General features: G+C 39.9%; 1 protein-coding gene across 1 annotated transcript; it reads left to right on the top strand.

The window, feature by feature from the left end:
- Window positions 1-6,527: 6,527 nt before the first annotated feature.
- On the top strand, window positions 6,528-13,948 carry LOC113162949. Its single transcript, XM_026361226.1, has 9 exons — window positions 6,528-6,550; window positions 7,929-7,961; window positions 9,611-9,689; window positions 10,485-10,556; window positions 10,800-10,886; window positions 11,070-11,153; window positions 11,283-11,354; window positions 11,587-11,670; window positions 12,239-13,948. Exons 2-9 carry the CDS (start codon window positions 7,941-7,943, stop codon window positions 12,475-12,477), a joined length of 738 nt encoding a protein of 245 aa, XP_026217011.1. The 5' UTR covers window positions 6,528-6,550; window positions 7,929-7,940; the 3' UTR covers window positions 12,478-13,948.
- The last annotated feature ends 10,836 nt before the right edge of the window (window positions 13,949-24,784 follow it).

The raw sequence follows: 24,784 nt of genomic DNA on the forward strand, positions 1-24,784 counted from the left end.
TAGTACAGTACTCCTTATAGTTGTCTATTATTCTGTGTCAACCTATAAAACTGATAACCAAAACAACTATATCCGCCAATTATATCCAAATTTATTAACTAAAAGAGAAAATAAATAAAAATACTTTTGGTTGAGCCAAATAAAATATCAGCAGCTTGCTGTCACATAAAATAGGTGTACAATACTTAATATATTTCACAGTCATAAAACACAGTATCAAAAGTCTGTACTGAAATAAAAGAAAACATTAATTATTAATATCACTTTCTTATTTTAACATCAATTTTGTGGGCCCACACACACACCAGCCGGCGACCAAATAGAAACAGATAAGCAAAATAAAAATGACAACAAACCCCTGTTGCAGGCCTGGTCGACGCTTGTGAACATGGTGGCCAAAAACGTTGAAGCCCTTTCATTCTAGCGAGCAGAAATAAAAGTTGGAGTACTCACACAAAGCCAGTGTCAATATCAATGTCCATGTCCGTCCGCTGCGCCTCTCCACCTCTCTCACTCTCTAACTCCCGCCCCTTAGCCAATCACAATACAAAACCACTGGCATGACACTTAATTTTCCAATCACATTAACAGGGCTAAACATCATTGCTTGTTCAACGAACAAGCACATGGCACACAGTACATCGCAACCAAACTACAATACACACTTTAACATCAAAGCACATTATTTCTATCAACCTCAACATCACATGAAGAAATAAAGAAACTGAACACATCTGTAACATTTCTATAAATCAAAAGAACTAGTTATGCATAGTTATTTGCATGCTATTTAGAAGCCCAAGATATTATTCTGGGGGCTACATACATATACTGTACTTACATGTATATATTTTATTTATTACTGTACTTTTTGTAATATCAGGTTTCGTAGTTTATTCATCTCGGACTGTGCCAGTTAAGTCTTTCGTCTCCTTTGGTCAGACTATCTTTCTGACACTCTAGTGCAGGGGTATTCAACAAAAATTTAAAGAGGTTATTTTTGGAAGCAAAGGTCCAGAAGATTATAATGTTTAACTATATACTGTGATATATTATTAAGTAGCCTGAATGTAATCAATACTTGACTGTCAAATCAAATTAATTCAGTACAAATTTATTGTTATGTAACATCAAACTGAGCATGTGGCTCCAGATCTTGGTGGACTGGTCATACTGGGCTCTGAGACCAGCAACTTTCTGTGATCACACTTCAGATTTCAGTGGGTATGTGTGTTCAAAACCTTTGTGTTTTGTCTCATAATGCCGTTTGACATTGGCACTTTTAATAAGAGCTGCAGTTTCTGAACATATCAAACATACTGGTTTACTGCTCCCAGTGGTAATATGACCAGACAGGAGTCTGTCTATTGTGGATTAAAAACTCTTTACTGTGCACATTTTTCTTTTTGGACATTTTTATATTTATCTCTTCCTTTCTCAGTCTCACCGTCCTTTTATCAACTTTCTCCTCTGTCGTCTGTCTCTCTCTCCTCTCCGTCGTCTGTCCCTCTCCTGTCTGTCGTCTGTATCTCTCCTCTCTGTCGTCTGTGTCTCTCCTCTCTGTCGTCTGTGTCTCTCCTCTCTGTCGTCTGTCCCTCTCCTGTCTGTCGTCTGTCCCTCTCCTGTCTGTCGTCTGTATCTCTCTCCTCTCTGTCGTCTGTCTCTCCTCTCTGTCGTCTGTCCCTCTCCTGTCTGTCGTCTGTCCCTCTCCTGTCTGTCGTCTGTATCTCTCTCCTCTCTGTCGTCTGTCTCTCTCCTCTCTGTCGTCTGTGTCTCTCCTCTCTGTCGTCTGTCTCTCTCCTCTCTGTCGTCTGTCCCTCTCCTCTCTGTCGTCTGTCTCTCTCTCCTCTCTGTCTTCTGTATCTCTCTCCTCTCTGTCGTCTGTGTCTCTCCTCTCTGTCGTCTGTGTCTCTCCTCTCTGTCGTCTGTGTCTCTCCTCTCTGTCGTCTGTGTCTCTCCTCTCTGTCGTCTGTGTCTCTCCTCTCTGTCGTCTGTCTCTCTCTCCTCTCTGTCTTCTGTCTCTCTCCTCTCTGTCGTCTGTATCTCTCCTCTCTGTGGTCTGTGTCTCTCCTCTCTGTCGTCTGTATCTCTCTCCTCTCTGTCGTCTGTGTCTCTCCTCTCTGTCGTCTGTGTCTCTCCTCTCTGTCGTCTGTCCCTCTCCTCTCTGTCGTCTGTCTCTCTCTCCTCTCTGTCGTCTGTCTCTCTCCTCTCTGTCGTCTGTCTCTCTCTCCTCTCTGTCGTCTGTCCCTCTCCTCTCTGTCGTCTGTCTCTCTCCTCTCTGTCGTCTGTCCCTCTCCTCTCTGTCGTCTGTCTCTCTCCTCTCTGTCGTCTGTCCCTCTCCTCTCTGTCGTCTGTCTCTCTCCTCTCTGTCGTCTGTCCCTCTCCTGTCTGTCGTCTATCCCTCTCCTCTCTGTCGTCTGTCTCTCTCTCCTCTCTGTCTTCTGTCTCTCTCCTCTCTGTCGTCTGTATCTCTCCTCTCTGTGGTCTGTGTCTCTCCTCTCTGTCGTCTGTATCTCTCTCCTCTCTGTCGTCTGTATCTCTCTCCTGTCTGTCGTCTGTCCCTCTCCTGTCTGTCGTCTATCCCTCTCCTCTCTGTCGTCTGTCTCTCTCTCCTCTCTGTCTTCTGTCTCTCTCCTCTCTGTCGTCTGTATCTCTCCTCTCTGTGGTCTGTGTCTCTCCTCTCTGTCGTCTGTATCTCTCTCCTCTCTGTCGTCTGTATCTCTCTCCTGTCTGTCGTCTGTCCCTCTCCTGTCTGTCGTCTGTATCTCTCTCCTCTCTGTCGTCTGTCTCTCTCCTCTCTGTCGTCTGTCTCTCTCCTCTCTGTCGTCTGTCTCTCTCTCCTCTCTGTCGTCTGTCCCTCTCCTCTCTGTCGTCTGTCTCTCTCCTCTCTGTCGTCTGTCCCTCTCCTCTCTGTCGTCTGTCTCTCTCCTCTCTGTCGTCTGTCCCTCTCCTCTCTGTCGTCTGTCTCTCTCCTCTCTGTCGTCTGTCCCTCTCCTCTCTGTCGTCTGTCCCTCTCCTCTCTGTCGTCTGTCTCTCTCTCCTCTCTGTCTTCTGTATCTCTCCTCTCTGTCTTCTGTCTCTCTCCTCTCTGTGGTCTGTATCTCTCCTCTCTGTCGTCTGTATCTTTCCTCTCTGTCTCTCTGTTATCACCATCTCTGTTTATTAATTTTTTTCCAACCTCCAACTTTCTCTCATCTACTGTTGAGTCGCTAATTTTACTGCCTACGATCCACAGAATCGATTGGCTATGTGAAGTCACGTGGGATGGCTTAACTCGCGTCCACTAAATAACTACCGTAACGATCGCAATAGCTGCGGCGGTTATAATTAAGGTGTCCCGCTAGATTTGGAATCAAAACGTTCGGTTTGGTCTGTAGCTCCGGGTCCGTATGGGACAGCTTCTGGGTCTGGATCCGGACCGCGGTCCGCCTGTTAGTGACCCCTGCTCTAGTTTTTAAGCTGTTGTAAAAATGCAATTTCCCCATCGTGGGACTAATAAAGGTTTTCTCATCTTATCTTATCTTAAATACTCACTGCCGTAAGCATAAGGGTGCTAGCTGGACTTGTCACGATCATTGTGTGCCTTAAATTTGCCTGCCAACTCTACATCCATCTTAAAATCCATCTAGGTGGTTTTATGTGAGGCAACCTGTGGTGTCCTGTAACATAATGTGCAGGGGGCAGGATCACACAGGTCCAGACAGAAACAGAAAGTCAGTCATGGAAACAAACATTTCAAATTAGAGTTTACAGGCTACACCATTGTTGTCTGAAGAGGTAATATTTTTTGGTAATTAATTGTTTAGTATAGTAAATATGTTGTATATTGTTCCTTTAAAAATGACAAATCCACTTCCAACCATTCAAATAATGACCAGATCAGATAGACCAAAACTATATTTTTAACTCCCTTACAATCAGTTGGTCACCTGCAGGGTAGTAAATCAATTACCAAAAGTATATCACAATTACCGCTATCTATCCTAACAAAAGATACATTCAAAAGGACAAACTATACTGTGTTAGAAAGCAGGAAAGCTCACCATTCAGATTACATTAATCAATTAACCTAATTAATTTTCAGCAAATTTTTATCTATTATTACTTTTGTCAGTTTCAAATTATTTCCATAACCATTGGGGGTTTTTCATTCATTAACTGAGGGGTACCAACAATTTTGTCCATGTGTGTACTTCAGTGTATTTAGAATACACGACACCTGTGTACAGTTTTTCTAATAAAACAACCAAATGTGAAAATTATGTTAACTGTTATGCCACCACTTTACTAAAATGATGGACTTATCATAGCTTTTTGAGAATATGTATGCATCACTAAAAATGTATTCTTCAGAATTGTCTTGTAGTAGACAGAGGGATGTTTTCATCAAACTATAAAATGTACCAACATATTATATAAAAGAAATGCATTGTCTGGACCTTGACTAGGGGGGAATTGAATTGAAACAAGTGACCAGGCACTTGTTTCAATTAAATGTGCTGGTATACAGAGGCAAAATGCCAAAAACGTATTGTTTATGGACCTAATTGTACAAAACTTTGACCCTTATTTTAATTATTTCTCAAACAAATCTCCTATACTTGGACATGTATGCCCAGTATTGTCTAAAATACATTGTACTGTTTTTGTTGTTGTTTGTTTGTTTTACTAAGATCTTATGGGTTTTATTAACTTTTAAGATACTTGTATACTTAAAGTAAAGACTAATAACTGTCACTACAATGTGGAGTATATATACTTTTTAGTGTATGTACTCCAACCACATTTTACTTTTTGTATTGATTTAATACGTATTTATACACTGTGATAATACTACAGTCTTAATATTTCGACAGTTATTGTAAAAAGGTGCTTTTACTTCCAACACTGTGACTTGTTCAAGTTGGAGCTGAGAAGGCCTCAATACTGTGGGGACTTCTGCTGCCTGCAGCACAGCCTTAATTAATGGCCCATCGAGGGGAGGCCACGCCCCCTTGCACCTGAAGGGGTTTGCTCCATCTTAAAATCCATCTGAGCTCTAATCTAGGTGGTTTTATGTGACCTGTGAGCCAGAGGTCTTGCTGCTTGATAGGGGATCACATGCTTCAAATGTATTTCACTCATTAAAATAGAAATCAATTTCAAACTTTTCTGAAATACGACACATGGTACAGTTTTTCTAATAAAACAACCAAATGTGAAAATTATGTTAACTGTTATGCCACCACTTTACTAAAATGATGGACTTATCATAGCTTTTTGAGAATATGTATGCATCACTAAAAATGTATTCTTCAGAATTGTCTTGTAGTAGACAGAGGGATGTTTTCATCAAACTATAAAATGTACCAACATATTATATAAAAGAAATACATTGTCTGGACCTTGACTAGGGGGGAATTGAATTGAAACAAGTGACCAGGCACTTGTTTCAGTTCAATGTGGTGGTGTACCGAGGCCAAATGCCAAAAACGTATTGTTTATGGACCTAATTGTACAAAACTTTGACCCTTATTTTAATTATTTCTCAAACAAATCTCCTATACTTGGACATGTATGCTCAGTATTGTACTGTTTTTTACAATGTGGAGTATATTTACTTTTTAGTGTATGTACTCCAACCACATTTTACTTTTTGTATCGATTTAATACATATTTATACACTGTGATAATACTACAGTCTTAATATTTCGACAGTTATTGTAAAAAGGTGCTGTGACTTGTTCAAGTTGGAGCTGAGAAGGCCTCAGTACTGTGGGGACTTCTGCTGCCTGCAGCACAGCCTTAATTAATGGCCCATCGAGGGGAGGCCACGCCCCCTTGCAACTGAAGGGGTTTGCTCCATCTTAAAATCCATCTGAGCTCTAATCTAGGTGGTTTTATGTGACCTGTGAGCCAGAGGTCTTGCTGCTTGATAGGGGATCACATGCTTCAAATGTATTTCACTCATTAAAATAGAAATCAATTTCAAACTTTTCTGAAATACGACACATGGTACAGTTTTTCTAATAAAACAACCAAAGGCTAGGGGGGAATTGAATTGAAACAAGTGTCCAGGCACTTGTTTCAATTCAATGTGCTGGTGTACAGAGTCCAAATGCCAAAAACGTATTATTTATGGACCTAATTGTACAAAACTTTGACCCTTATTTTAATTATTTCTCAAACAAATCTCCTATACTTGGACATGTATGCTCAGTATTGTCTAAAATACATTGTACTGTTTTTTACAATGTGGAGTATATATACTTTTTAGTGTATGTATGTATGTGTATGTGCTGTGACTTGTTCAAGTTGGAGCTGAGAAGGCCTCAGTACTGTGGGGACTTCTGCTGCCTGCAGCACAGCCTTAATTAATGGCCCATCGAGGGGAGGCCACGCCCCCTCGCACCTGCTCGGTGTCCAGCTCACTGTGTCTGACTGAGCAGAGTCGAGTGGAGCACATGGAGAAGAGACTGGAGCGATTTAAACAGCGACTGGAGCGATTGAAAAGCGACTGGAGCGATTGAAAAGTCACCACAACAGGTGTGAACAGCGTTTTTCTCTACAGGTAAGGCTATTAAAAATGTTCTATTTTTTCATTTGAGCTGTCTGTGAAATAATTATATTTAGCCATGCTAAATTTTGCACTTTAGACTATTGTCAGGAATAGTTAAAGTTATAGGAACTAAATGCATTCTAATTTTAAAGTAGTATTATAGCCCTGCATTTTGCACGACCAAGTGTCTTTAATATAATACTAACAAATGCAGTGTTTGTGTTAAAGGTCAAGCTAACGTTACGTTAGCCGTTAGCTAAATTCGTACGGGTGGGGCACTATAGGTAGGAGACGTGTCAATGTTAATCACAAACGGTTAATAAAGTTATTCTGGAGCTTTACACTAGAACTACTGACTTTTCTGGCAGTGTGGTCAAATGACCAGCTCACTGTAGCTGGTCCCTGTAAACAGCTGCTTTTATTATGTAAAGGTCGTGTGCCGGTAACGACCGTCTTTACATAATAAAAGCAGCTGTTTACAGGGGCCAGGTGGTCATTTGACCACACTACTGCTAGTGTTAAAAGTTTTACATAACTTTTACACAGTGTCATCCATTTTGTGTAAAAAGCAGCCGAGGCTGCATCAGGTGTTCAGGGAAAGGAAAGAAGGAAGGAAGGTGTTTGTTGTTGTTTTTTTGTTAGAGCGGCCATCTCCAAGTGAGGGTATGATTCTGTCAAATGTAACTGTTTGTGAATGTAAAAGTCAAAGAAAGCTAAAGCAGGTTAGACTGCAGTAAAGCCTTCCTATCTAAGTAGATAGATGGAATTGGTCAATGTATTTTTCCTCATCTGCTCTGTGCATGAAACATCAATCAGATTAAATACCTAAATACCAATATATAACCATGGCAATCAAGTTATTATAGCTAATACTTTGTAACCAGATTAATATTATGAACTATTTCAGCAGTTTTAACTGGTAAAATATCTACTATAAAATGTATGTTAAATGTAGATGTTCGCCTTGTCAAATTGAAATTTGCTGTAATTAATCAATAATTTTGCAAGGAGAAAACATTACCAGTTATACCGGTAAAGTAGCATTATTTCTACTATTATATAGTAGTTACTGTTATATACATACTGCTGTGAAGTTGGGTGCCCACTTTACACATAACCAGAAGTCCATGGTCTGGTAAAAACACAAATTAAAGTATTACCTGTAAATCTATTTTAGTGGACTTGCAGGGGTATAACTAAAAATGACTGAATGCTTCATACAAGTCAAAGAGCAGGAAAAGATTGTACACTTTTTTTCTAATGAATGCAAAATAGATCATTATCTTTATTTTCTCTGGATGAGAATTAAATGTAATATAAAATGTTTAAAAGTATACTTCTCTTTATAGTGTTGAAGACATAACGTGGAATTATTTCTTTGTGGTGTCAGGTCCAGGAAGAGATGGATTTGAGGCTAACGCAGGTATGTGCCTTTGTGCAAAGTTTATACTGTCATGCCTTTTAAAATTTGATAGTAGTTATAACGAAGGATTAATGCAGAATTTTGTGAAATCGAAATGTTAATGGATTGGTTTAATTGCAAGTTGCATGTAGGTTCAAATGCATGTGCACTATAGCTAGAGTATGTCGAGGTGAGTTACACTCAAGTAGACATGAAACGGTAGTTTTAGACCTTAAATAGAACGAAATTATAGCCATGATGATTTGTTTGTTTATAAATATGTTTTGGCTCAACTAAAGACCTATATTTGAGTTGAATTTAAATTTAAGAAAGGACATGCTTTCTTAGTTCTATGATCAAGACTGTTGTTCACAGCATTACCATTCACATTAAATTTAAATTAGTATTTTATAGTACAGAACATGACAAATCGATAACGTGTAACTAATTTCCCTTGCAGAAAAAGCTTGCATTAAAAAAAACGCTTACAGGTGTATAAAGTTCACATTAATCAAGTGCAAATGCCTAGAAAAAACACTCCACTACAAGTATCGTACATTTTATACTCAAGTACTTAATTTTACTTAAAATACAAAAGTAGAAGTACTCTAAACAGTGTAGAATTTGCTGCTGTCGATAACATAAATGTAGAGTCTGTTCCAGATCAGTTAAAATGTTACAGTAACTAGTAACTATTGATGGTAAAATGTGATGTTACTTACAGACAGGAACAGGAACAGCAGTGAGTAACTGTGGAGCTGATGTAGTGACAGTTAATCCATAAATGATACATTTATATTGTACATTATAGTGCTTAGTAGCTTTTAGTACTTTACGAAGCTTTTATACCTGCAAAAAAGTACCTATTAACTAATGCTGTATAAGTAATGTAATGGGGTTAAAGTAACATAAAATGGCAATAGCTTAAGTACAAGTACCTTAAAATTGCATTTCACTATTGTACTTGAATAAATATACCACCTGCCACATGATGCGTCTTTGGTAAAACAGTTATCAGTTTCTTACAAGAATATAACGGTGTTTTGGAATGTACAGTAAACTTATGTAAAAATGTAAATGTATATTAACGTTATTAACTTGCTATACAACTTTCATTTGACTTGAGTTTCTTTTAAAAAGTATTAGTTTAAAGTGTCTCACAGCTTTGCATGATTATGCTTTGTTTACAGATGGACAACATCTTTCAGGATTCTGATAGTTCTGAAATTAGCAGCAATTCAGGATCAGATGGTTTATACATTCCACTTGAAACTTATACAGTCTCAAGTGATGAATATGTAGAAACCTCAGATGCACAGGAAAGTAACAGTGAAGATGAACATCAAGAAATTTTAAGTGAAAATAATCACAAAAACAAAGGCATGTCTATTGGTAGCAAAAGAAAGAAGCTGACAACGTATTCATTATTTACCTTGCAGATATTGTTTTGGAATGTTTGCAAAGAGAAATTTGTGGAGACATCAATCTTCATGTAAAAAATTGTGTGTGGCAGATGACAATGTAAAGTCTAGATCATCAGTTCAGAGTTGTGCTGTGCGGCTGCTTTCAATAGCAGCTTCTTCCAGTGGATGTCAGGATATCATAAACAACATGAGACAGTATGGCGTGGCCTTGTACATCAGAACTGATTCTTTGATTCTTCATTTCAGAGTCCAGGAGTGAACTTGGGCAAGAGACCTTTGCAGAAAAAGAAAACTGGAAAACAGTTGAAAATGATGAAAGCAGGAGGTAAGTTATGACAATGACTCTTTAATATCAGTACTTTACTGTCTCTGTGTGGGCACAGTTACATGCTACGAATATGTTTTCCTTTTGGGGGGGAGATCCTCCCTCAAGTGGAGGAGTTTAAGTATCTCGGGGTCTTGTTCACGAGTGAGGGAAATAGGGAGCGTGAGATTGACAGACGGATTGGTGCATCGGCAGCAGTAATACGGTCGGTGTACCGGTCCGTCGTGGTGAAAAAGGAGCTGAGCCGAAAGGCAAAGCTCTCGATTTACCGGTCAGTCTACGTTCCTACCCTCACCTCTGGTCATGAGCTTTGGGTCATGACCGAAAGGACAAGGTCGCGGATACAAGCGGCCGAAATGAGTTTCCTCCGCAGAGTGGCTGGGCGCACCCTTAGAGATAGGGTGAGGAGCTCAGTCACCCGGGAGGAGCTCGGAGTAGAGCCGCTGCTCCTCTGCATCGAGAGGGGCCAGTTGAGGTGGCTTGGGCATCTGTTTCGGATGCCCCCGGGACGCCTCGTAGGGGAGGTTTTCCGGTCCTGTCCCACCGGGAGGAGGCCCCGGGGAAGACCCAGGACACGTTGGAGGGACTATGTCTCTCGGCTGGCCTGGGAACGCCTCGGTGTCCCCCCGGAAGAGCTGGAGGAGGTGTCTAGGGAGAGGGAAGTCTGGGCATCTCTGCTAAAGCTGCTCCCCCCGCGACCCGGCCCCGGATAAGCGGAAGAAAATGGATGGATGGATGTTTTTCTTTTGTACACAATATATGTTTGTCAGATTTGTTTTGGTTCTTGTTTTTCAGATGAGGGTTCTGATCTCTGCTCCCCCAAAAGCAAATCTCACGGCCATGGTGATGGCATTTATGATGCAGATGGTTAGTTTTGTTGTGTTTTATATTTTACATAATCGCTTGTCTTTTGGTAAATGACTATACATTTTCATACCACTACCAATCAGTCAAACATACAGTACTACTTAACTCTGAAGTGTGTACATTATAATAAAGGTTAAAATCATTTCCTTTTCTTATAGTACAATGTGAGCAGTTTGAATATGTTTTTCTTTTGTACACAATATATGTTTGTGTGTCACATTTGTTTTGGTTCTTGTTTTTCAGATCAGGGTTCTGATCTCTGCTCCCCCAAAAACAAATCTCACCGTCAAGATGATGATGATGGCATGATGGGACCATCTGATACAGATGGTTAGTAAATGTTTTGTTTTTGCATTTGAATTTTATAGAATCTCCTGTCTTAAGCACAGTACTAGTAACTTTCATGTGTGTACATTATAGTAAAGGTAAAAATCACTACCTTTTCTTATAGTACACTGTGAGCAGTTCAGACTGCTTTTGAGATACTGATATTTGTGTCTTTTGCTATTGTAGACCAGAGTCCAGAAGTAAAATTGGGCAAGAGACCCTTGCAGAAAAAGAAAACTGGAAAACGGATGAAAATGATGAAAGCAGGAGGTAAATTATGACAATAACTCTGAAGTATCAGTACTTTACTGTGGGCAGAGTTACATGCTTTGAATATGTTTTTCTTTTGTACACAATATATGTTTGTGTGTCATATTTGTTTTGGTTCTTTTTTTTCAGATGAGGGTTCTGATCTCTGCTCCCCCAAAAGCAAATCTCACGGCCATAATGCTGGGACTTATGATACAGATGGTTAGTTTTGTTGTGTTTTTATATTTTACATATTTTACATAATTGCTTGTCTTTTGGTAAATTACTATACTATTTCATACCACTACCACTACTACTATCAGTTAAACGTACAGTACTACTCAACTCTGAAGTGTGTACATTATAATAAAGGTTAAAATCATTTCCTTTTCTTATAGTAAAATGTGAGCAGTTCAAAATGCTTTTGAGACACTAATATTGGTTTCTTTTTTAGACCAGAGTCCAGGAATGGTGGAGAGACACTTGCTGAAAAAGAAAAAAAAAATTGGAAAGCAGTCGAAAATGGCGAAATCAGAAGGTAAGGTTGTTAACTCTATAAGGCCAATGGTATCATATTTGATACACAAAAATCTTTTGATTAAATAATTATCATAAACTTCTGATGTATCAAACATAATACATGAAAAATCTTACATTTTGAAATAATGTCATAAAATGTTTTTTCAACAAAGTGTGCAATACACACTCCATTTAAAAAAAAAAAAATAGGATGTTGTAACTACTATTTACTGGACTGGGCTTTAAAGGGTTTACACACTATATCTCTCATAAAACCCATGCAGTCATCTCCTTAAGTACTGGAAAGACGAGGCTGATTTGTTAGTTTACTGTTATACACTGAAGACATTTGGGTTTAAGATGGATGTCAGATGGTAGTTCTAAATTTCTTCTCCTTCATTTTTCTCAAATGTTAAACTCTCTCTCTCTCACTTCTCCTCCAGTGTGACTTTTAACATTAGTTTAATGGCACTAGTCAGGTTGACTTCACTAACTGTGTGCCTGAAGTACTTTTCCTGATTGGCTGCACAAAGACCACAAAGTATGAATGCCAGAAATGTAAAATAAGTCTTCTCTCTCATTTATAGAGAAAAAATCATCAGCAAAGGGTAAAAGACCGTGGACTGAACCTGAAAGAAGAGCGGTTAAGAAGCACCTTGGAAGATTTATTGCTGAGGGAAGGGTACCAGGAAAGGAGCAGTGCATAACATGCCTAACTGAAGAAGAGGTGTTGGGGCAACGATCGTGGAAGGATGTGAAAAACTTTGTCAATAATAGAATTGTCACCCTAAATAAAAGGTCTGCTTCACAGCAATTGCAGTTATAAGTTAGCAGCTCTAGGAAGTGCGCAGCTTAGCAGTTCCAGGAATCATGAAACTTCCCAGTTTGAGGAGGCGCGCAGCTTCGCAGTTTCAGAAAGCACCTGCATCGTTACAGTTTCAAGAAAAATATGCGGTGTAGCACCAGAAAAGCAAACATTTGGTTGCAGTCAGGACAGTTACAGAAAAATTGCTTTGCAATTACACTATTTGTAAAAGGGGCAGTGTAAATAAAGGTATTTGTGGATACTATTTGCACTCTCATGCAGTTTTGTGTTTGGCTAAAGTGTACATTTATTAGGTGCATTTATTACAAACACTGTGGTGACCTGGACTTGTAGTCAACAAAATATACACAAGCAAAAAAGATAATAAAATTGATAGTGTGAAAGCTCACCTGCAAGCTAATGAAAATAGGAACAGTAGTCAAAATTATCTAGCCAGAAATGTGCTCGATGGATTGCTTTCAAAAAGGTCCTCACTAAAGTGGTGAAATTCAAACTTAAATGCTGTGAATTTTCCAAAAGCTGAGGTGACAACTGAAATTAGGGAGCCACCTAGTGTTGTAATATAATATGCATTTGTTTCAAAGTGCAGCAGAAATGGTGGCCCTCACTTCCAATGCACAGTGTCCTGGAGCTCACTCTGCTGGCCATACAGGAATGTGTGTGTGTGTGTGTGTGTGTGTGCGCGTGTGTGCGTGCGCGTGCAGAACGTGCATGTGCTACCACGTCCAACATAACAATGTTTCTTAGGTGTGACTTCAGCGCATAGGTGAGAAAAGTGTTTAGTACGGATAAATGGGCAGAGCAGAGGAATGCTGACCGTCCTGCTGATCAGCATTGCTGTGGCAAATGTTAGAAATGTAATACCTCAAACGCATTACAGTAGAGCACAGTAAGACTGGGTGTGTGCTTGTTAAATGTCATTCCTTTAAGAGGAAGTATTTATTGACATTTTATTGATGAGATGCTATTAGTTTTTGCAATCTTATAACAATAAAATGAAGCAAATTTTAGTTTACTTGTTTATAGTGTTTTTAGCTTGTTCATTCTAATGCAAGTAAATTCTTGACTTTTGAAACCTAACACTTTCAATTTGTCCCCAACAAACCAGTATCACTAATCTTTTTCCTTATCTCAGTATCAGACATTGCACAAATCACCACTTTGTGTTTATTTAATGATTCCCAAACAAGTAAAGGGTCCACTGCATATCACTAAGAGTATTGGAAACATATCTATTCTACATTGCCATTTCTGATGTTCATAACACACCCAGCAATAACAACAGTATTGCATACTTATACAGTAATTTAATTTGTAACTAATATGTAATCAAAGAGGTTCTATAGTCATTAGATCATAATTCATACTGTATGTTGGGTAACTGTAATTTAATTGCGCAGCCTGAAGTTCAGTCTATAGTTAAATGTAATCCAAACTAGTTCCTAATGGTTTTTGTGTCTTCTCTCTGTTTTGCCAGTTTTATTGAACCACAGGGAGGTGAGACTGAGGACAGCAGTTGTCAGGTAAGGACCATGATCCTTTCTTAATTGTATTAATTGAAGTGGGACACTGGTGTACAATGTAAAAAATATGCCTAATTTAAGGCAGCCGCTTCAGAGCCACTGATACTCCTTGGGAACCACTTAAACCATCACAACATAGCATGTGACACTGCATACTCTTGATTATCGTTTTAAGAGGTAGATAGGAACAGGGTGTGTGTGTCCTTGGAAATATCTTGTGCCTTTCCAAATAACCAGTTTTTCAAGGCTATAGTCTCTTATATAGACACACCATGGGAACTAAAGCTTTAGCAAAGCTCTGGTTTCTACAAGCGAACCATTCATAATTTTGATAGCAGGATGCCACTGTTGCATAGTTGGTGTAAAAGCCAGGAAGTATTTTACTTTGCTGTGCATAGAATTTGCATTGGTGTGATGCAATTGGCTGAATTGAGTTATGCTTTAATTATGTTGACTGTAGAGTGTAACAGTACTGACCTCCATCTGGTTATTAATTATTACAAAGCAAGTGTTTATAAATTCTAAAAATGAAATGTACATTTATTTTATTTCAAATCAATATGTGTAACTTGTTGCAGTTGCTAATTAGTATACATCATCTGATTGTCTGCAGTAATTTTTCTTCTTGTAACAGTTCAACAGAAAAACATCACCATATGACATCTCTGTAGAAACAGCAAGTGCCTATCCCGAATCAGAGAGATTACCATTTCAAACCAAGAAAGAACAAGACATTATTGCAGTTGTTTGCAATGAATTGGAGACAACCGGGGACTTAAGTATAAATCCCATCTTCTCAAATGGTGATTTGGGATCTCACCAGTTCAATGGCCTGAAAAGAATTCAATGTGGGTCAAAAAGAAATAGCTCTGGATCAGTAGCGTTGGAAGAGGATATAACGGACAGTAACGAGCTTGGGAAACATAACAATCTTGATGAACTGACTAATCCTAACCCTACTGTAACCATGTTGTCTTCCACTGTGGTAACAGTTCTTGCTCCGAACTGGAGTGGCCGTTTGCGACGGAACAAAAGATGTGAGGGAACTAGCACTTCAGAAGCCCAAGGGAATCCACATGATGTGTCCAACACGGCACTAAACCATGCAGAATACTTTCAGGAGACTCAAAACCAACATCATGTTGAGAGGCTGTTAACAGATAGACCACAAGCCCAACTGAGGGGCCCATTTCTGGGAACCAGGAGCAATACAGTGGACTGGTCAAGTAAGAGTGGCCCTGCGAGCTTGGACTATGAATATAAGAGGAAAATGATACAGACTATCTCTTTGGATGTAAACTCTGGAAGGCTGGACAAGAAGAGAGTTGAGGCAAGAGATATAAGCCCAGTAGACACATCATCTCCATTGTCTTCCCTGTCCCTTAACCCAAATGAACAAAGAACTCCTCAAACTGTTCGCCAAGGACTCTCAGCTCTGAGCTCTCAACCAACAGCCAGCAGTATGCTCCTGTCTTTGAGAAGAATGAACTCTAATAGCAGGAGTTCTAATGCAACTTCCACCCTCACTGAGGGAAAGCATTTTCCTCCCAGCAGTGATGGAGATGGAAAATTATCCACAACACACCTCTCTCAAACCTTTTTTAATAATGAACAAGAGAAGTCAAAATCCCTCTCTCTATCTTCAATTTCTTACAGGACACCTGAAACCAGGCCGGTCCTGTCTGCATTATCCTCCAGTCAGAGAGAAATGTACATATCTGAAAAACCTTTTTTTACTTCTGCTCCCATAAACAATGATGCAGAAGACAGACTAGTTACTCAACAACCTCAAACAGTAACTAGGAGCCAGTCCAGTCTTACATGTTCCAAACATTCATTTCTAAGTAGAAAACCATCTGAGATGCAACACACAAATACAAACCTATTCTCAGCTAACTCGGTCTCCTCTCCCACACATTCTAGATATGATCACTCTGCCCTTGTAAAAACCCACTCCTTTCCTGTAAGGACCACCAGATCCTTGTGTAACCAAGTTACCCAGGAAACCAGTTCCCCTCTAACCACCAATGAAAGAACCAACATCAAGGAGAAGCAAGACACACTCATAGTTCAACCCTGTGATGATTATAGCTACTTGGACTCTCCATGTTCAACTGACAAGAAAAGATTTAGCAGTCAAACCTCCAATAACAGAGACAACAATAACATAGCAGGGTCAGTTTGCAAAGGTAATACGAACCTTGCTGTTAAGACACAGGCAGGAACTCACAATGTCAGTCAAAAAAATACAGAGGATTCACCTGATCACGAGTCAGACAAGCTTGAACTGTGGTATGGCTCCAATTTAAACAACTGTACAGAACCACTAGAGCGTCATAGTTTGCCCAGTACATTGTCTTGCTCTAAAATTAGTACAACTACAGTGCAAACAACACTGAGTCACCCTAAAGATCTCAACAAGCTTGTTGAAAGTAATGGTTCCTTTACAGAAAATGTACCACCTACTTTACTTAACCCCAGGAGCTCAAATACACCCACTGAGAGCAGCAGCAAATTTAATAATAGTTATTGCTCAGCCAGATCTAACAGCATCCCCACATCACCTTACAACAAGGATTTTGAAAAGTTAGCTAAACAGCCTCTTTCACATGCTACCACTATGACTGTCAGTAGTCAAACTCTTGCCTCTAAAACTACCTCTGTTCTTCCCCCAACCCCTAACACCAAAACTAGTTTCTCTTTTCATTCCCATCCAGTTCCGTCTCAGACTAATTTGCATACTTCATCAAATACTGGCTCTTTTTTCCAAACACCCAAATTCATCAACACGGCCAATCCCACACCTCTTGGCTTTGAGAGGAGTTATGCCTCTGTTCCTAAACCTTTCTGCAATAAAACAGTGTCTACCCTGATTCCCACACTCAGTTGTTCCTCTAAAACAAACTGCAGCTCTGTATCCACTGCATCCATCTCATTATCTACCACTGGCAGCCATCCCGCAGCTACAGCAGTCTCCAGTCTATACTTCACTTCAACTCCTCCTGTCCCTTCTGCCATTAAATCTTCTCCCACCACTGTCATTATCTCCTCTCTCCTAACCCCTCCTGCAACCCCAGTCATCACCAGCCACAGTTACTCAGAAACTTCCAGCCCTAATGAAGTGTCAAAGCTTTCTGGCAGTCCAGAAAGAGACTCAAAGAAACTGTGGGTAGAGGGAAAGAGAGTCAGACGAGTAACATGGAAGGACTCTGTGGATAGGCAGTGTTTAGAGCCCATCACAGTAGAGAAACTGAATCCATCTCAAGTCCAAACAAACCCTCTATCTCCCTCCAGGTCCCCCCGAAGCATTAGAACACCATCCATCTTCAATTTTCTAAGATCAAACAGTCCAACCAAAAGTGCATCTCCTGTTTGCTCACCTACCCCCAAAATCTCCAGCATTCAGGTAGGGAATGGAGGGAAGCTTCGATCCTTATCATCGGATTCTGCTGATTTGAAATTCAGGGAGCAAGTAAGACATAGTGACACTATGATATCTGATCAGGGAAGACGGGCCTTAACTACATCTAGGCAAGAGAGGACACAGTCAGTGGAGTCTGCCATAGTCCAGTCCCGTTCTTCTGCCCCTCTGTCCCTCCCTCCTGATTTTTCAAATGGTTATAAGCTTCGTTACAGCTCACCACCTTACTCCAGTCTTATGTCTAGCAGATCAACACAAGAAGAAACGAAGCCAAGGACACTGAGATCACCCCTCTTCAAACAAACCTCTCAGTCAGTTTATAACCTACACCCTTCTGAAAATACAGACTCAGCTGCTGTGAAGAACTTAACCACTTCCAAATCTCATGCTTTATATTTACCTTTCGAAAACAAAACTGCCAAGTGTGAGGTTTCCCAAACCGATCAAATCAACAATAATCACCGAAAAAATAGCAGCCACAGTCTCCAGAATGGTCAGATATTACTTGTTGATAACAGAATTAATATCAGCTCACAGTCTCTGCAGGGTGATAGAGCACACAGCTCCTTATCTACATGTGTAACTGAGACACTGGTTTACAGCATCAAATCTAAAGTAGCTACAGCTTCACTTGCCCCAGTGAACACCACACCCAAACCTTTGCAACATTCAGCAAACACAACAGTTTCGGTGAAGACCAAGTTAAGTGAACAGCCATACACAGTGCAAAGTAAGGAAAAGGCAGGTAAGCCACATAGCCATTTGGATCAGAACTCTAGTGGAAGCAGCTCAACAGAAAGTCAGTCGTGGGCTGAAGATGGCAGCAACAGAAAAATTAAGGCTAGTGTGCTGAGTAAAAGCAGCTTTTTTTCAGTGGAGAGCCCAAATGTACAAATGCCAAAGAGAAGCCGGTTTGCACTGAAGAAAAGTGTCAGTACCCCAAACCCCAGTTTATCAAGGTCAAACTCAGAGCGGACCAACAAGACCAACAACAAAATGGACCAGGTCCTTAATAAACTGAAACAAAAATTCAGCAATAAACGGTCTGATGAGGATCCATCGTTTCCATGGAAATGGAAAAGAGCCTCCCATACACCTTCTGTTAGTGGATCAAGTGATGTAAGCAGTGTTAGTGATAACACTGTGGAGAGCACCAAAACACTAGATGAGCAAGAGACAGGGGTGGAGCTGACGGACAAAGGAACAGAGGCATCAAATAGATGGACACAAAACAAATATACTATCACACCAGTTTCACCTGACAGAAGACCAGCGGCAGGAGATCAATTCTCAGTTTGGTCAGATGAGTCAACTCATGAGACTGATGAGCACGAGGATGAGCACAATGCTTTTGGAGAGAACACATCTGATTGTAACCCCCAAGTTCATCTGACAGTAAACACTCCAAGAGTGCACCAGTTGGACATTTACAAAGACAGTAGGACAGATTATAAACCAACAAACCAGTTTCTCTTTTGTAGAGATTTAAGTCCTGAAAGAAGCCCTAACAAATCTGGTGGTTATATTACTCAGCCCAGGAAGTCCACGCCCAGTCCCAGGAGTCCCTTCTCCCCCTTTTCCTCTCTTTCACCACTTTCACCATTTTCCTCACCTGATGTAACAGATGACAGCGTCTTTTACAGCCCAAAGTTGCAGCGTCACAGGGAATCCTCTTCACCATGTGAACCAGGGGAGGGAATCAGCCTGGGGGCTTCAAGAAGAAGCCGTGCATCCACAGGTCTTCCAAGAGCAGGTCCAATACAAGACAAGGAGTGCTTAGCATCTTCCTATGCAGACTTAAAGTATGGCATTGAGCCTGGGAAGTCATTTTCTGTGAGTTCAGTACTTTCAAGCCGACCCTCTGGGCCTGGGCGCATCTCAACTGGATCCAGATTCATGAGTGTTGGTGACCTCTCTGAATCTTCCTTGGCTTGTGGAGGTACTAGCACAAACTTGGATCCATGGTCTCTCACACCTGATTGGACCACATGGCATGATTGCAGGCCCACAGTCAAGTGTAAAGAGTCATATTTCCCCAGTGACCCTGGTAAAATTAGATCAAGATCACTTCCTCGATCACTAACCTTGGCAAATTGGAGCTCAGGTGTATCCATTTCTCAAACTGAAACAACCACAACTTCAACACCAGCCTGCCGTTGGAGCCCTAACATGAACACTTGTCACTTTACATGGGATGCAGAGGGTCCCCCAACACCTCCTCCAACACCTCCACTGTCTCCAGTGTCCAGACGCATGTCCAAACCTTCTAGCCTGTCCTCCCCTACCTTTCCCACCTCACCAGGATCGCCACAGACAGTGGACAGCCAGTCATCCAGAGGACACTTGCCCTCTAGAGGTTATGTCTCCAGTCTTAGCACCTTTGAGGAGTCTTCAGACAGTAGCTCAGATACAACAACTGATGATGAGTATTACTTAGAGACAGGTGAAGCTGAAGAAAAAGAGACAGAGTTGTGATAGCATAACAACAAATGCTTGTAAAGCCTACTTTTTCTCTCAAGTCTTTAACCCTGGACTTCATAATATAAAAAGGAGAAACATCCACAAGTATCATCATGTACAGTGATCTCCTCTGATTGTCTCCTGTATTGGATATCCTAATTTAATCTGTTAATGTGAGAAAGGAGGCCTGGTAGTAGAGACAGTTGATTGCATGCTTGATTCGCTTTTCAAAAGTGGTGGTTGTTGTCATGTCAAAAATACGTGAAAAGAGCAAGCATGATGTTACTGGCTTAGTTTTAAATATTTAAGTAAGATCAAATGTATGTACAGTATATTACAGTATATGACAGCAGATTTGCAGTGCAGGGATAACAAATAAGCAGTTTTCAGCATTTACAGCTTGGACTGTTTCATGGCTATAGTAAGGGATGTACTTCTGTGTAGTTCTGGACAGAAGTCTAATTTTTAGGTTTGCATTTCATCCTGCTATTTAACAGTAAGTGCTGAGGTAATGTGGATAAATGTGCTTTCAGATATTTCATCATCTGTGTTCTTCTGTGTGAAGATTGAAAATAATTGTGGTAAATGGTGTCCGCACAATGCAGATACAGTACAAGTTATTATCTTTTTTATGTCTACTTTTTGTAAAGGAGTGTTGCTCAAAAAGTTTTTTCCTACTGTGGGAAGAAATACTTTCATGTTATGATTAACATTTGTTATCAGAACATTGTAAAGTGCTCTATACAGTGCCTGCTCTTATTTGCTATATTTGCACAATGATAAAGTCTTAATATATGTATTTTCATAAATAAATGTAATATTTCCCCCCAAAAATAGTGTTTGTGGACTTTGACTGATGTGGTTACGTTAAATTATCCAGCCTTATACAGCGTGATTTGTGAATGTGTAATTTATTGTACTGTTTTTCCCACCACAGTATTTACATGCCATAATAAGCTAAAAGGTATGTTGAGTATTGGCAAGACAAACAAGATTTAGAGCCTGAGGCTACCTTCTAGTCTGAGGGGAGTTTTTCAGTGGCCATATTAGTCACACCACTTGGGTGGATGTTATCTACTTTAAATAGTGTCTGGTGTAGGTGGAGGTGATAGCAATATCACATAATTCAAGTGGGTGTTTCCTTTTGGTTCTGTGGTAACAGTCAGACTGTTATGGTGATGATTAGATAGAACATCCATTAGCCTGGGTGTAAAATTGTTCCTTTTTGTGCTTGTATGCTGCAAATGTCTTCATGTGCTTTCGCTCTCTGACTTTCACTTCTATGTGTAATTTTCGAGAGAGTCATTCACAGTGACACGGTACAATCTGCATCACATTATTACCCATGACATCATCTGGGAAAGGCATGGGTGCTTCACAATATGCGTCATAGTCACAGCAGTGACTTTGAATCTGTTTTTTCCATCTTACATCATTATAAGATGGAATGCTCACACAATGCTCTATGCTAATGCTCAGTTAACTGAACAACTAAAATCAACAGGGCTTCAAATCAAAGGAGAACTGGCCCTGGACTCAATGATGGAGCCCCGTTATTTGAAAAACAGAAAATTAGAAAGAAAAACAAATTTGCTTTTCCTGGCATGAGTCAAAAAAGAAATTCTGATATGTGTCTGCTTCCACATGTCCAATGCACAGACATATAAGGATTAGGTGAAAAATAAAGTAAGATTCTTATAATCCCTCTGTCTTGACTGGTTGGGGTGAGTGGAAAAAGAAGAGAGAAATGAAGAGCAACAAGACGTAAGAGACAAATAATTGTGATCAGGAGCATCTCAAACAACTGCACATACTGTAACAGCAGGACCACATAACCTCCTTTCCACTATGAAGATGTGGAAAAAGGACAGAATACTTAAGGGAGAGGGTAGAAGAGAGGAAGAGGCACAGCCGAGATGCTTATGGGCTTGTGAGAGAAAAGGGAGGGTTCGAGAGATTTTCAGAACAGGACCAACAACATGAATGAGATCATGTGAGAGGATTGTTCCAGATTGTTTGGATGTTGTCCTTTGCATGAAGCATGTTTCAGCTCTTTGAACATTCACTTCTATGGTCCAGTGCAGACTTAACGTTGTGGTAAACAACTAGTTTGATCCAGCTAACTATTCTGGGCTTAACTGGACAAGGCTCAAAGCAAAACTGAAAATCAAGCACTATTCTGGTTCTGTGTAAAGCACTGCCTGAGATATGAATGTTAGTGTTTTTTTATTTTTCAATTTATTTTGAAAAGTCTCTGTTTACTTACATAAGACCTAAACTCCAAATTAACTGTGGAACAAATTATAACTGTTCAGTGCATCCCAGCATTACGTTGCTGTTGCCAACCACCTACAGATGAAGGAAAAAACATCAGATATCAGATCCTTTGCCAGCAACACCTTTTTTTAGCGTCTAGCTCAGATCCCATGCTAACACACCAAACTGTTAGATACCCACTATTGTTACTGTAAAAGCATTTCCCAGATTTCTTCTTCGACTCAGAGATCCAACTTTGATAAAGTAGGCCTGATATGTGTTGTCCCTCCAGACTCCAGTTCTTTTTATTGTGTATATGTTTGTAACATATCAGTGTTATCCATAAGTGTGAGAGTGTTCCTCTCCTAAGCAGAAACTTAATCCTGTATATAATTGTACGTACCCCCAGTAGGCAGCAGGACTATTGTAACACTTTTCTTTCTGGTTGCTATTGTTGAGTTACAGATTGTACAGAACACAGCAGCATGTGTTGTGACAAAGACCAAACAGATGTCACGCTACTGGAGGTGTTACTGTTACTGTATTTGTTCTTGTTTAAATGCCATCATTCTTTTATTTTATGTCAACCTCTTTGTGTTGCCTCTCCTTCATGTGCTAACGAAATACAGTTAATTATTTAATATTGCATAAATGTGTTACACTGCAGGTTTTACAGCATGCGTGGTAAAAATCACCTTTCACCCAACAAACAGCCTTTTTTTTCTTGAAGAGCTGCATCACAGCCTGGGAGGTGATCACTCTGTATGTTTATAAAGAGAGGTTTCATTTGTGTATTTCAAATAATATTTGAGTTTATTTGCACATCTTGTGCTTTGTAAGCATAAAACAATGTGTAATTATTTCCCTTAAATCTAGATTCAGTAACACATGGTAAACATGTAAAAACGTGTATTAAAACATTTTATATATTTCTTATCTAAAACTGAACATTTTGAATCCATTTGCAAACATGTTTAAACTGTTTTGTTTTCACTTGACTCTAATAGCAAAATGAATTTGACCCATGTACACAGTGTTTGTGCGTGCGTTTGTACGTTAAAAGCAGAAAATTCAATCAGTGTTTTCCAGTCTTCTCTCCTGTCCACGTTGTTGCTTCATACAGCTCACGTGCAGATCACGCTCGGACATGTTTCTGAACTGACTTTTCCACTTTTGCATGAATGATTTTTCAACCACCACTCAACATGTTAGTGTTACATTTTTGTCTGAGTTGTAGGTAAGACTGACCACGATTGTCCACATAGTAAATGCTTGATCTTTTGTATCCATGGTGACAAATAAACATAGTTTCTTCCATCTTCAGAAGTTCTCTAATGACTGTTGTAGGATGTATTCAGGGTTGAGACGTCACAGAGTACCAGAGAGTGGTGCACAGTTTGTGGACTGGTGTGGACTAAACCATCTTCAACTCAGCATTACTATAACAAAGGAGCTGGTGATGGAGTTTAGGAAACGTGGGAGTCCTGTCATCCCTCTCTCTATACAGGTGGAGGAGGTGGAGTACAAATACCTGGGAGTGTACTTTGACAAAAAACTGGACTGGACTAAGAATTTAGCAGCACTGTACAAAAAGGCTCAGAGGAATATCTACTTCCTGAGGAGACTCAGGTCCTTCAACAGTCTGCAGCACCATGCTGAGGATGTTTTATGAGTCTGTGGTTCCAGTGTCATCTTCTATGCTGTGGTCTGCAGGGCAGCAACATGAAGGTGTCAGACACTAACAGACTGAACAAACTGATTAGGAGGGCTGGCTCTGTTCTGGGGGTGGAGCTGGACCCTCTACATGTTGTAGCTGAAAGGAGGATGCTGTCTAAACTCTTCTCAATCCTGGACAATCCCTCCCACCCACTACACAGTGTGTTGACTGGACAGAGGAGCACGTTCAGCCAAAGATTTATTAACATTAAATGTTCCACAGAGAACCACAGGAGGTCCTTTCTACCTGTGGTCATCAATCTTTCCAATTCCTCCCCCTCTGTAAGGGGAGGGGCAACTGACAATTTCTTGTCTTGTTTCTTATGATTCATACACATTAACTTTTTCTTTGGTTGTTTAAAGCTACTTTGTGACAATGTCAATTGTAAAAAGCGCTATACAAATAAAATTGAATTGAATTGTCATATATCTGTTGTTATTCCACCCTGGACTATAATTATTGACCTATTTTCATCCAGTTCACATATTGTATATATATATTTATACTCTATATAGAGATAATTTTCCGTATTGATGTTATTTTGTGTTTGTGTTGATGTGGGTCTTTTCTGGTCGTGGTTCCCTTTTCTGTCTGAGTTGAGAGCGTAACGACCCAAAACCACTTCCCACTGGGACTAATAAAATAATAAAATGAATAAAGTCTTTTGAATCCTGTGTCTCAAATTGAATCTTTTTTGAAGTTGAAGTTACACAAACTAAGCAAACAGTTGTTCATTATCTTGCTGACATCTTTACCTTGTAGCAGCCTCCCACAGAAGCCAGCAGTTCTTATTTCCAGCAGGGCTCTTTGGCCATCTAATGGTGGATAAGTGTAGTTCACTGATCTATACAGTCAGTCAACTAGTTTTGTATGCTGACATTCGCCTTTTCTATGCTATATTTACAGTATAAAGAACAATATTAACAGACT

Source organism: Anabas testudineus, chromosome 2, assembly GCF_900324465.2.
Source record: "Anabas testudineus chromosome 2, fAnaTes1.2, whole genome shotgun sequence".
NCBI classification, from domain to species: domain Eukaryota; kingdom Metazoa; phylum Chordata; class Actinopteri; order Anabantiformes; family Anabantidae; genus Anabas; species Anabas testudineus.

Coding starts and splice junctions, on each gene's coding strand:
- LOC113162949 (XM_026361226.1), top strand. CDS start 7,941: ATGGATTTGAGGCTAACGCAG. Junction 7,962..9,610: donor TGGATTTGAGGCTAACGCAG/GTATGTGCCTTT, acceptor TCTTCATTTCAG/AGTCCAGGAGTGAACTTGGG. Junction 11,671..12,238: donor GAAAATGGCGAAATCAGAAG/GTAAGGTTGTTA, acceptor TCTCATTTATAG/AGAAAAAATCATCAGCAAAG.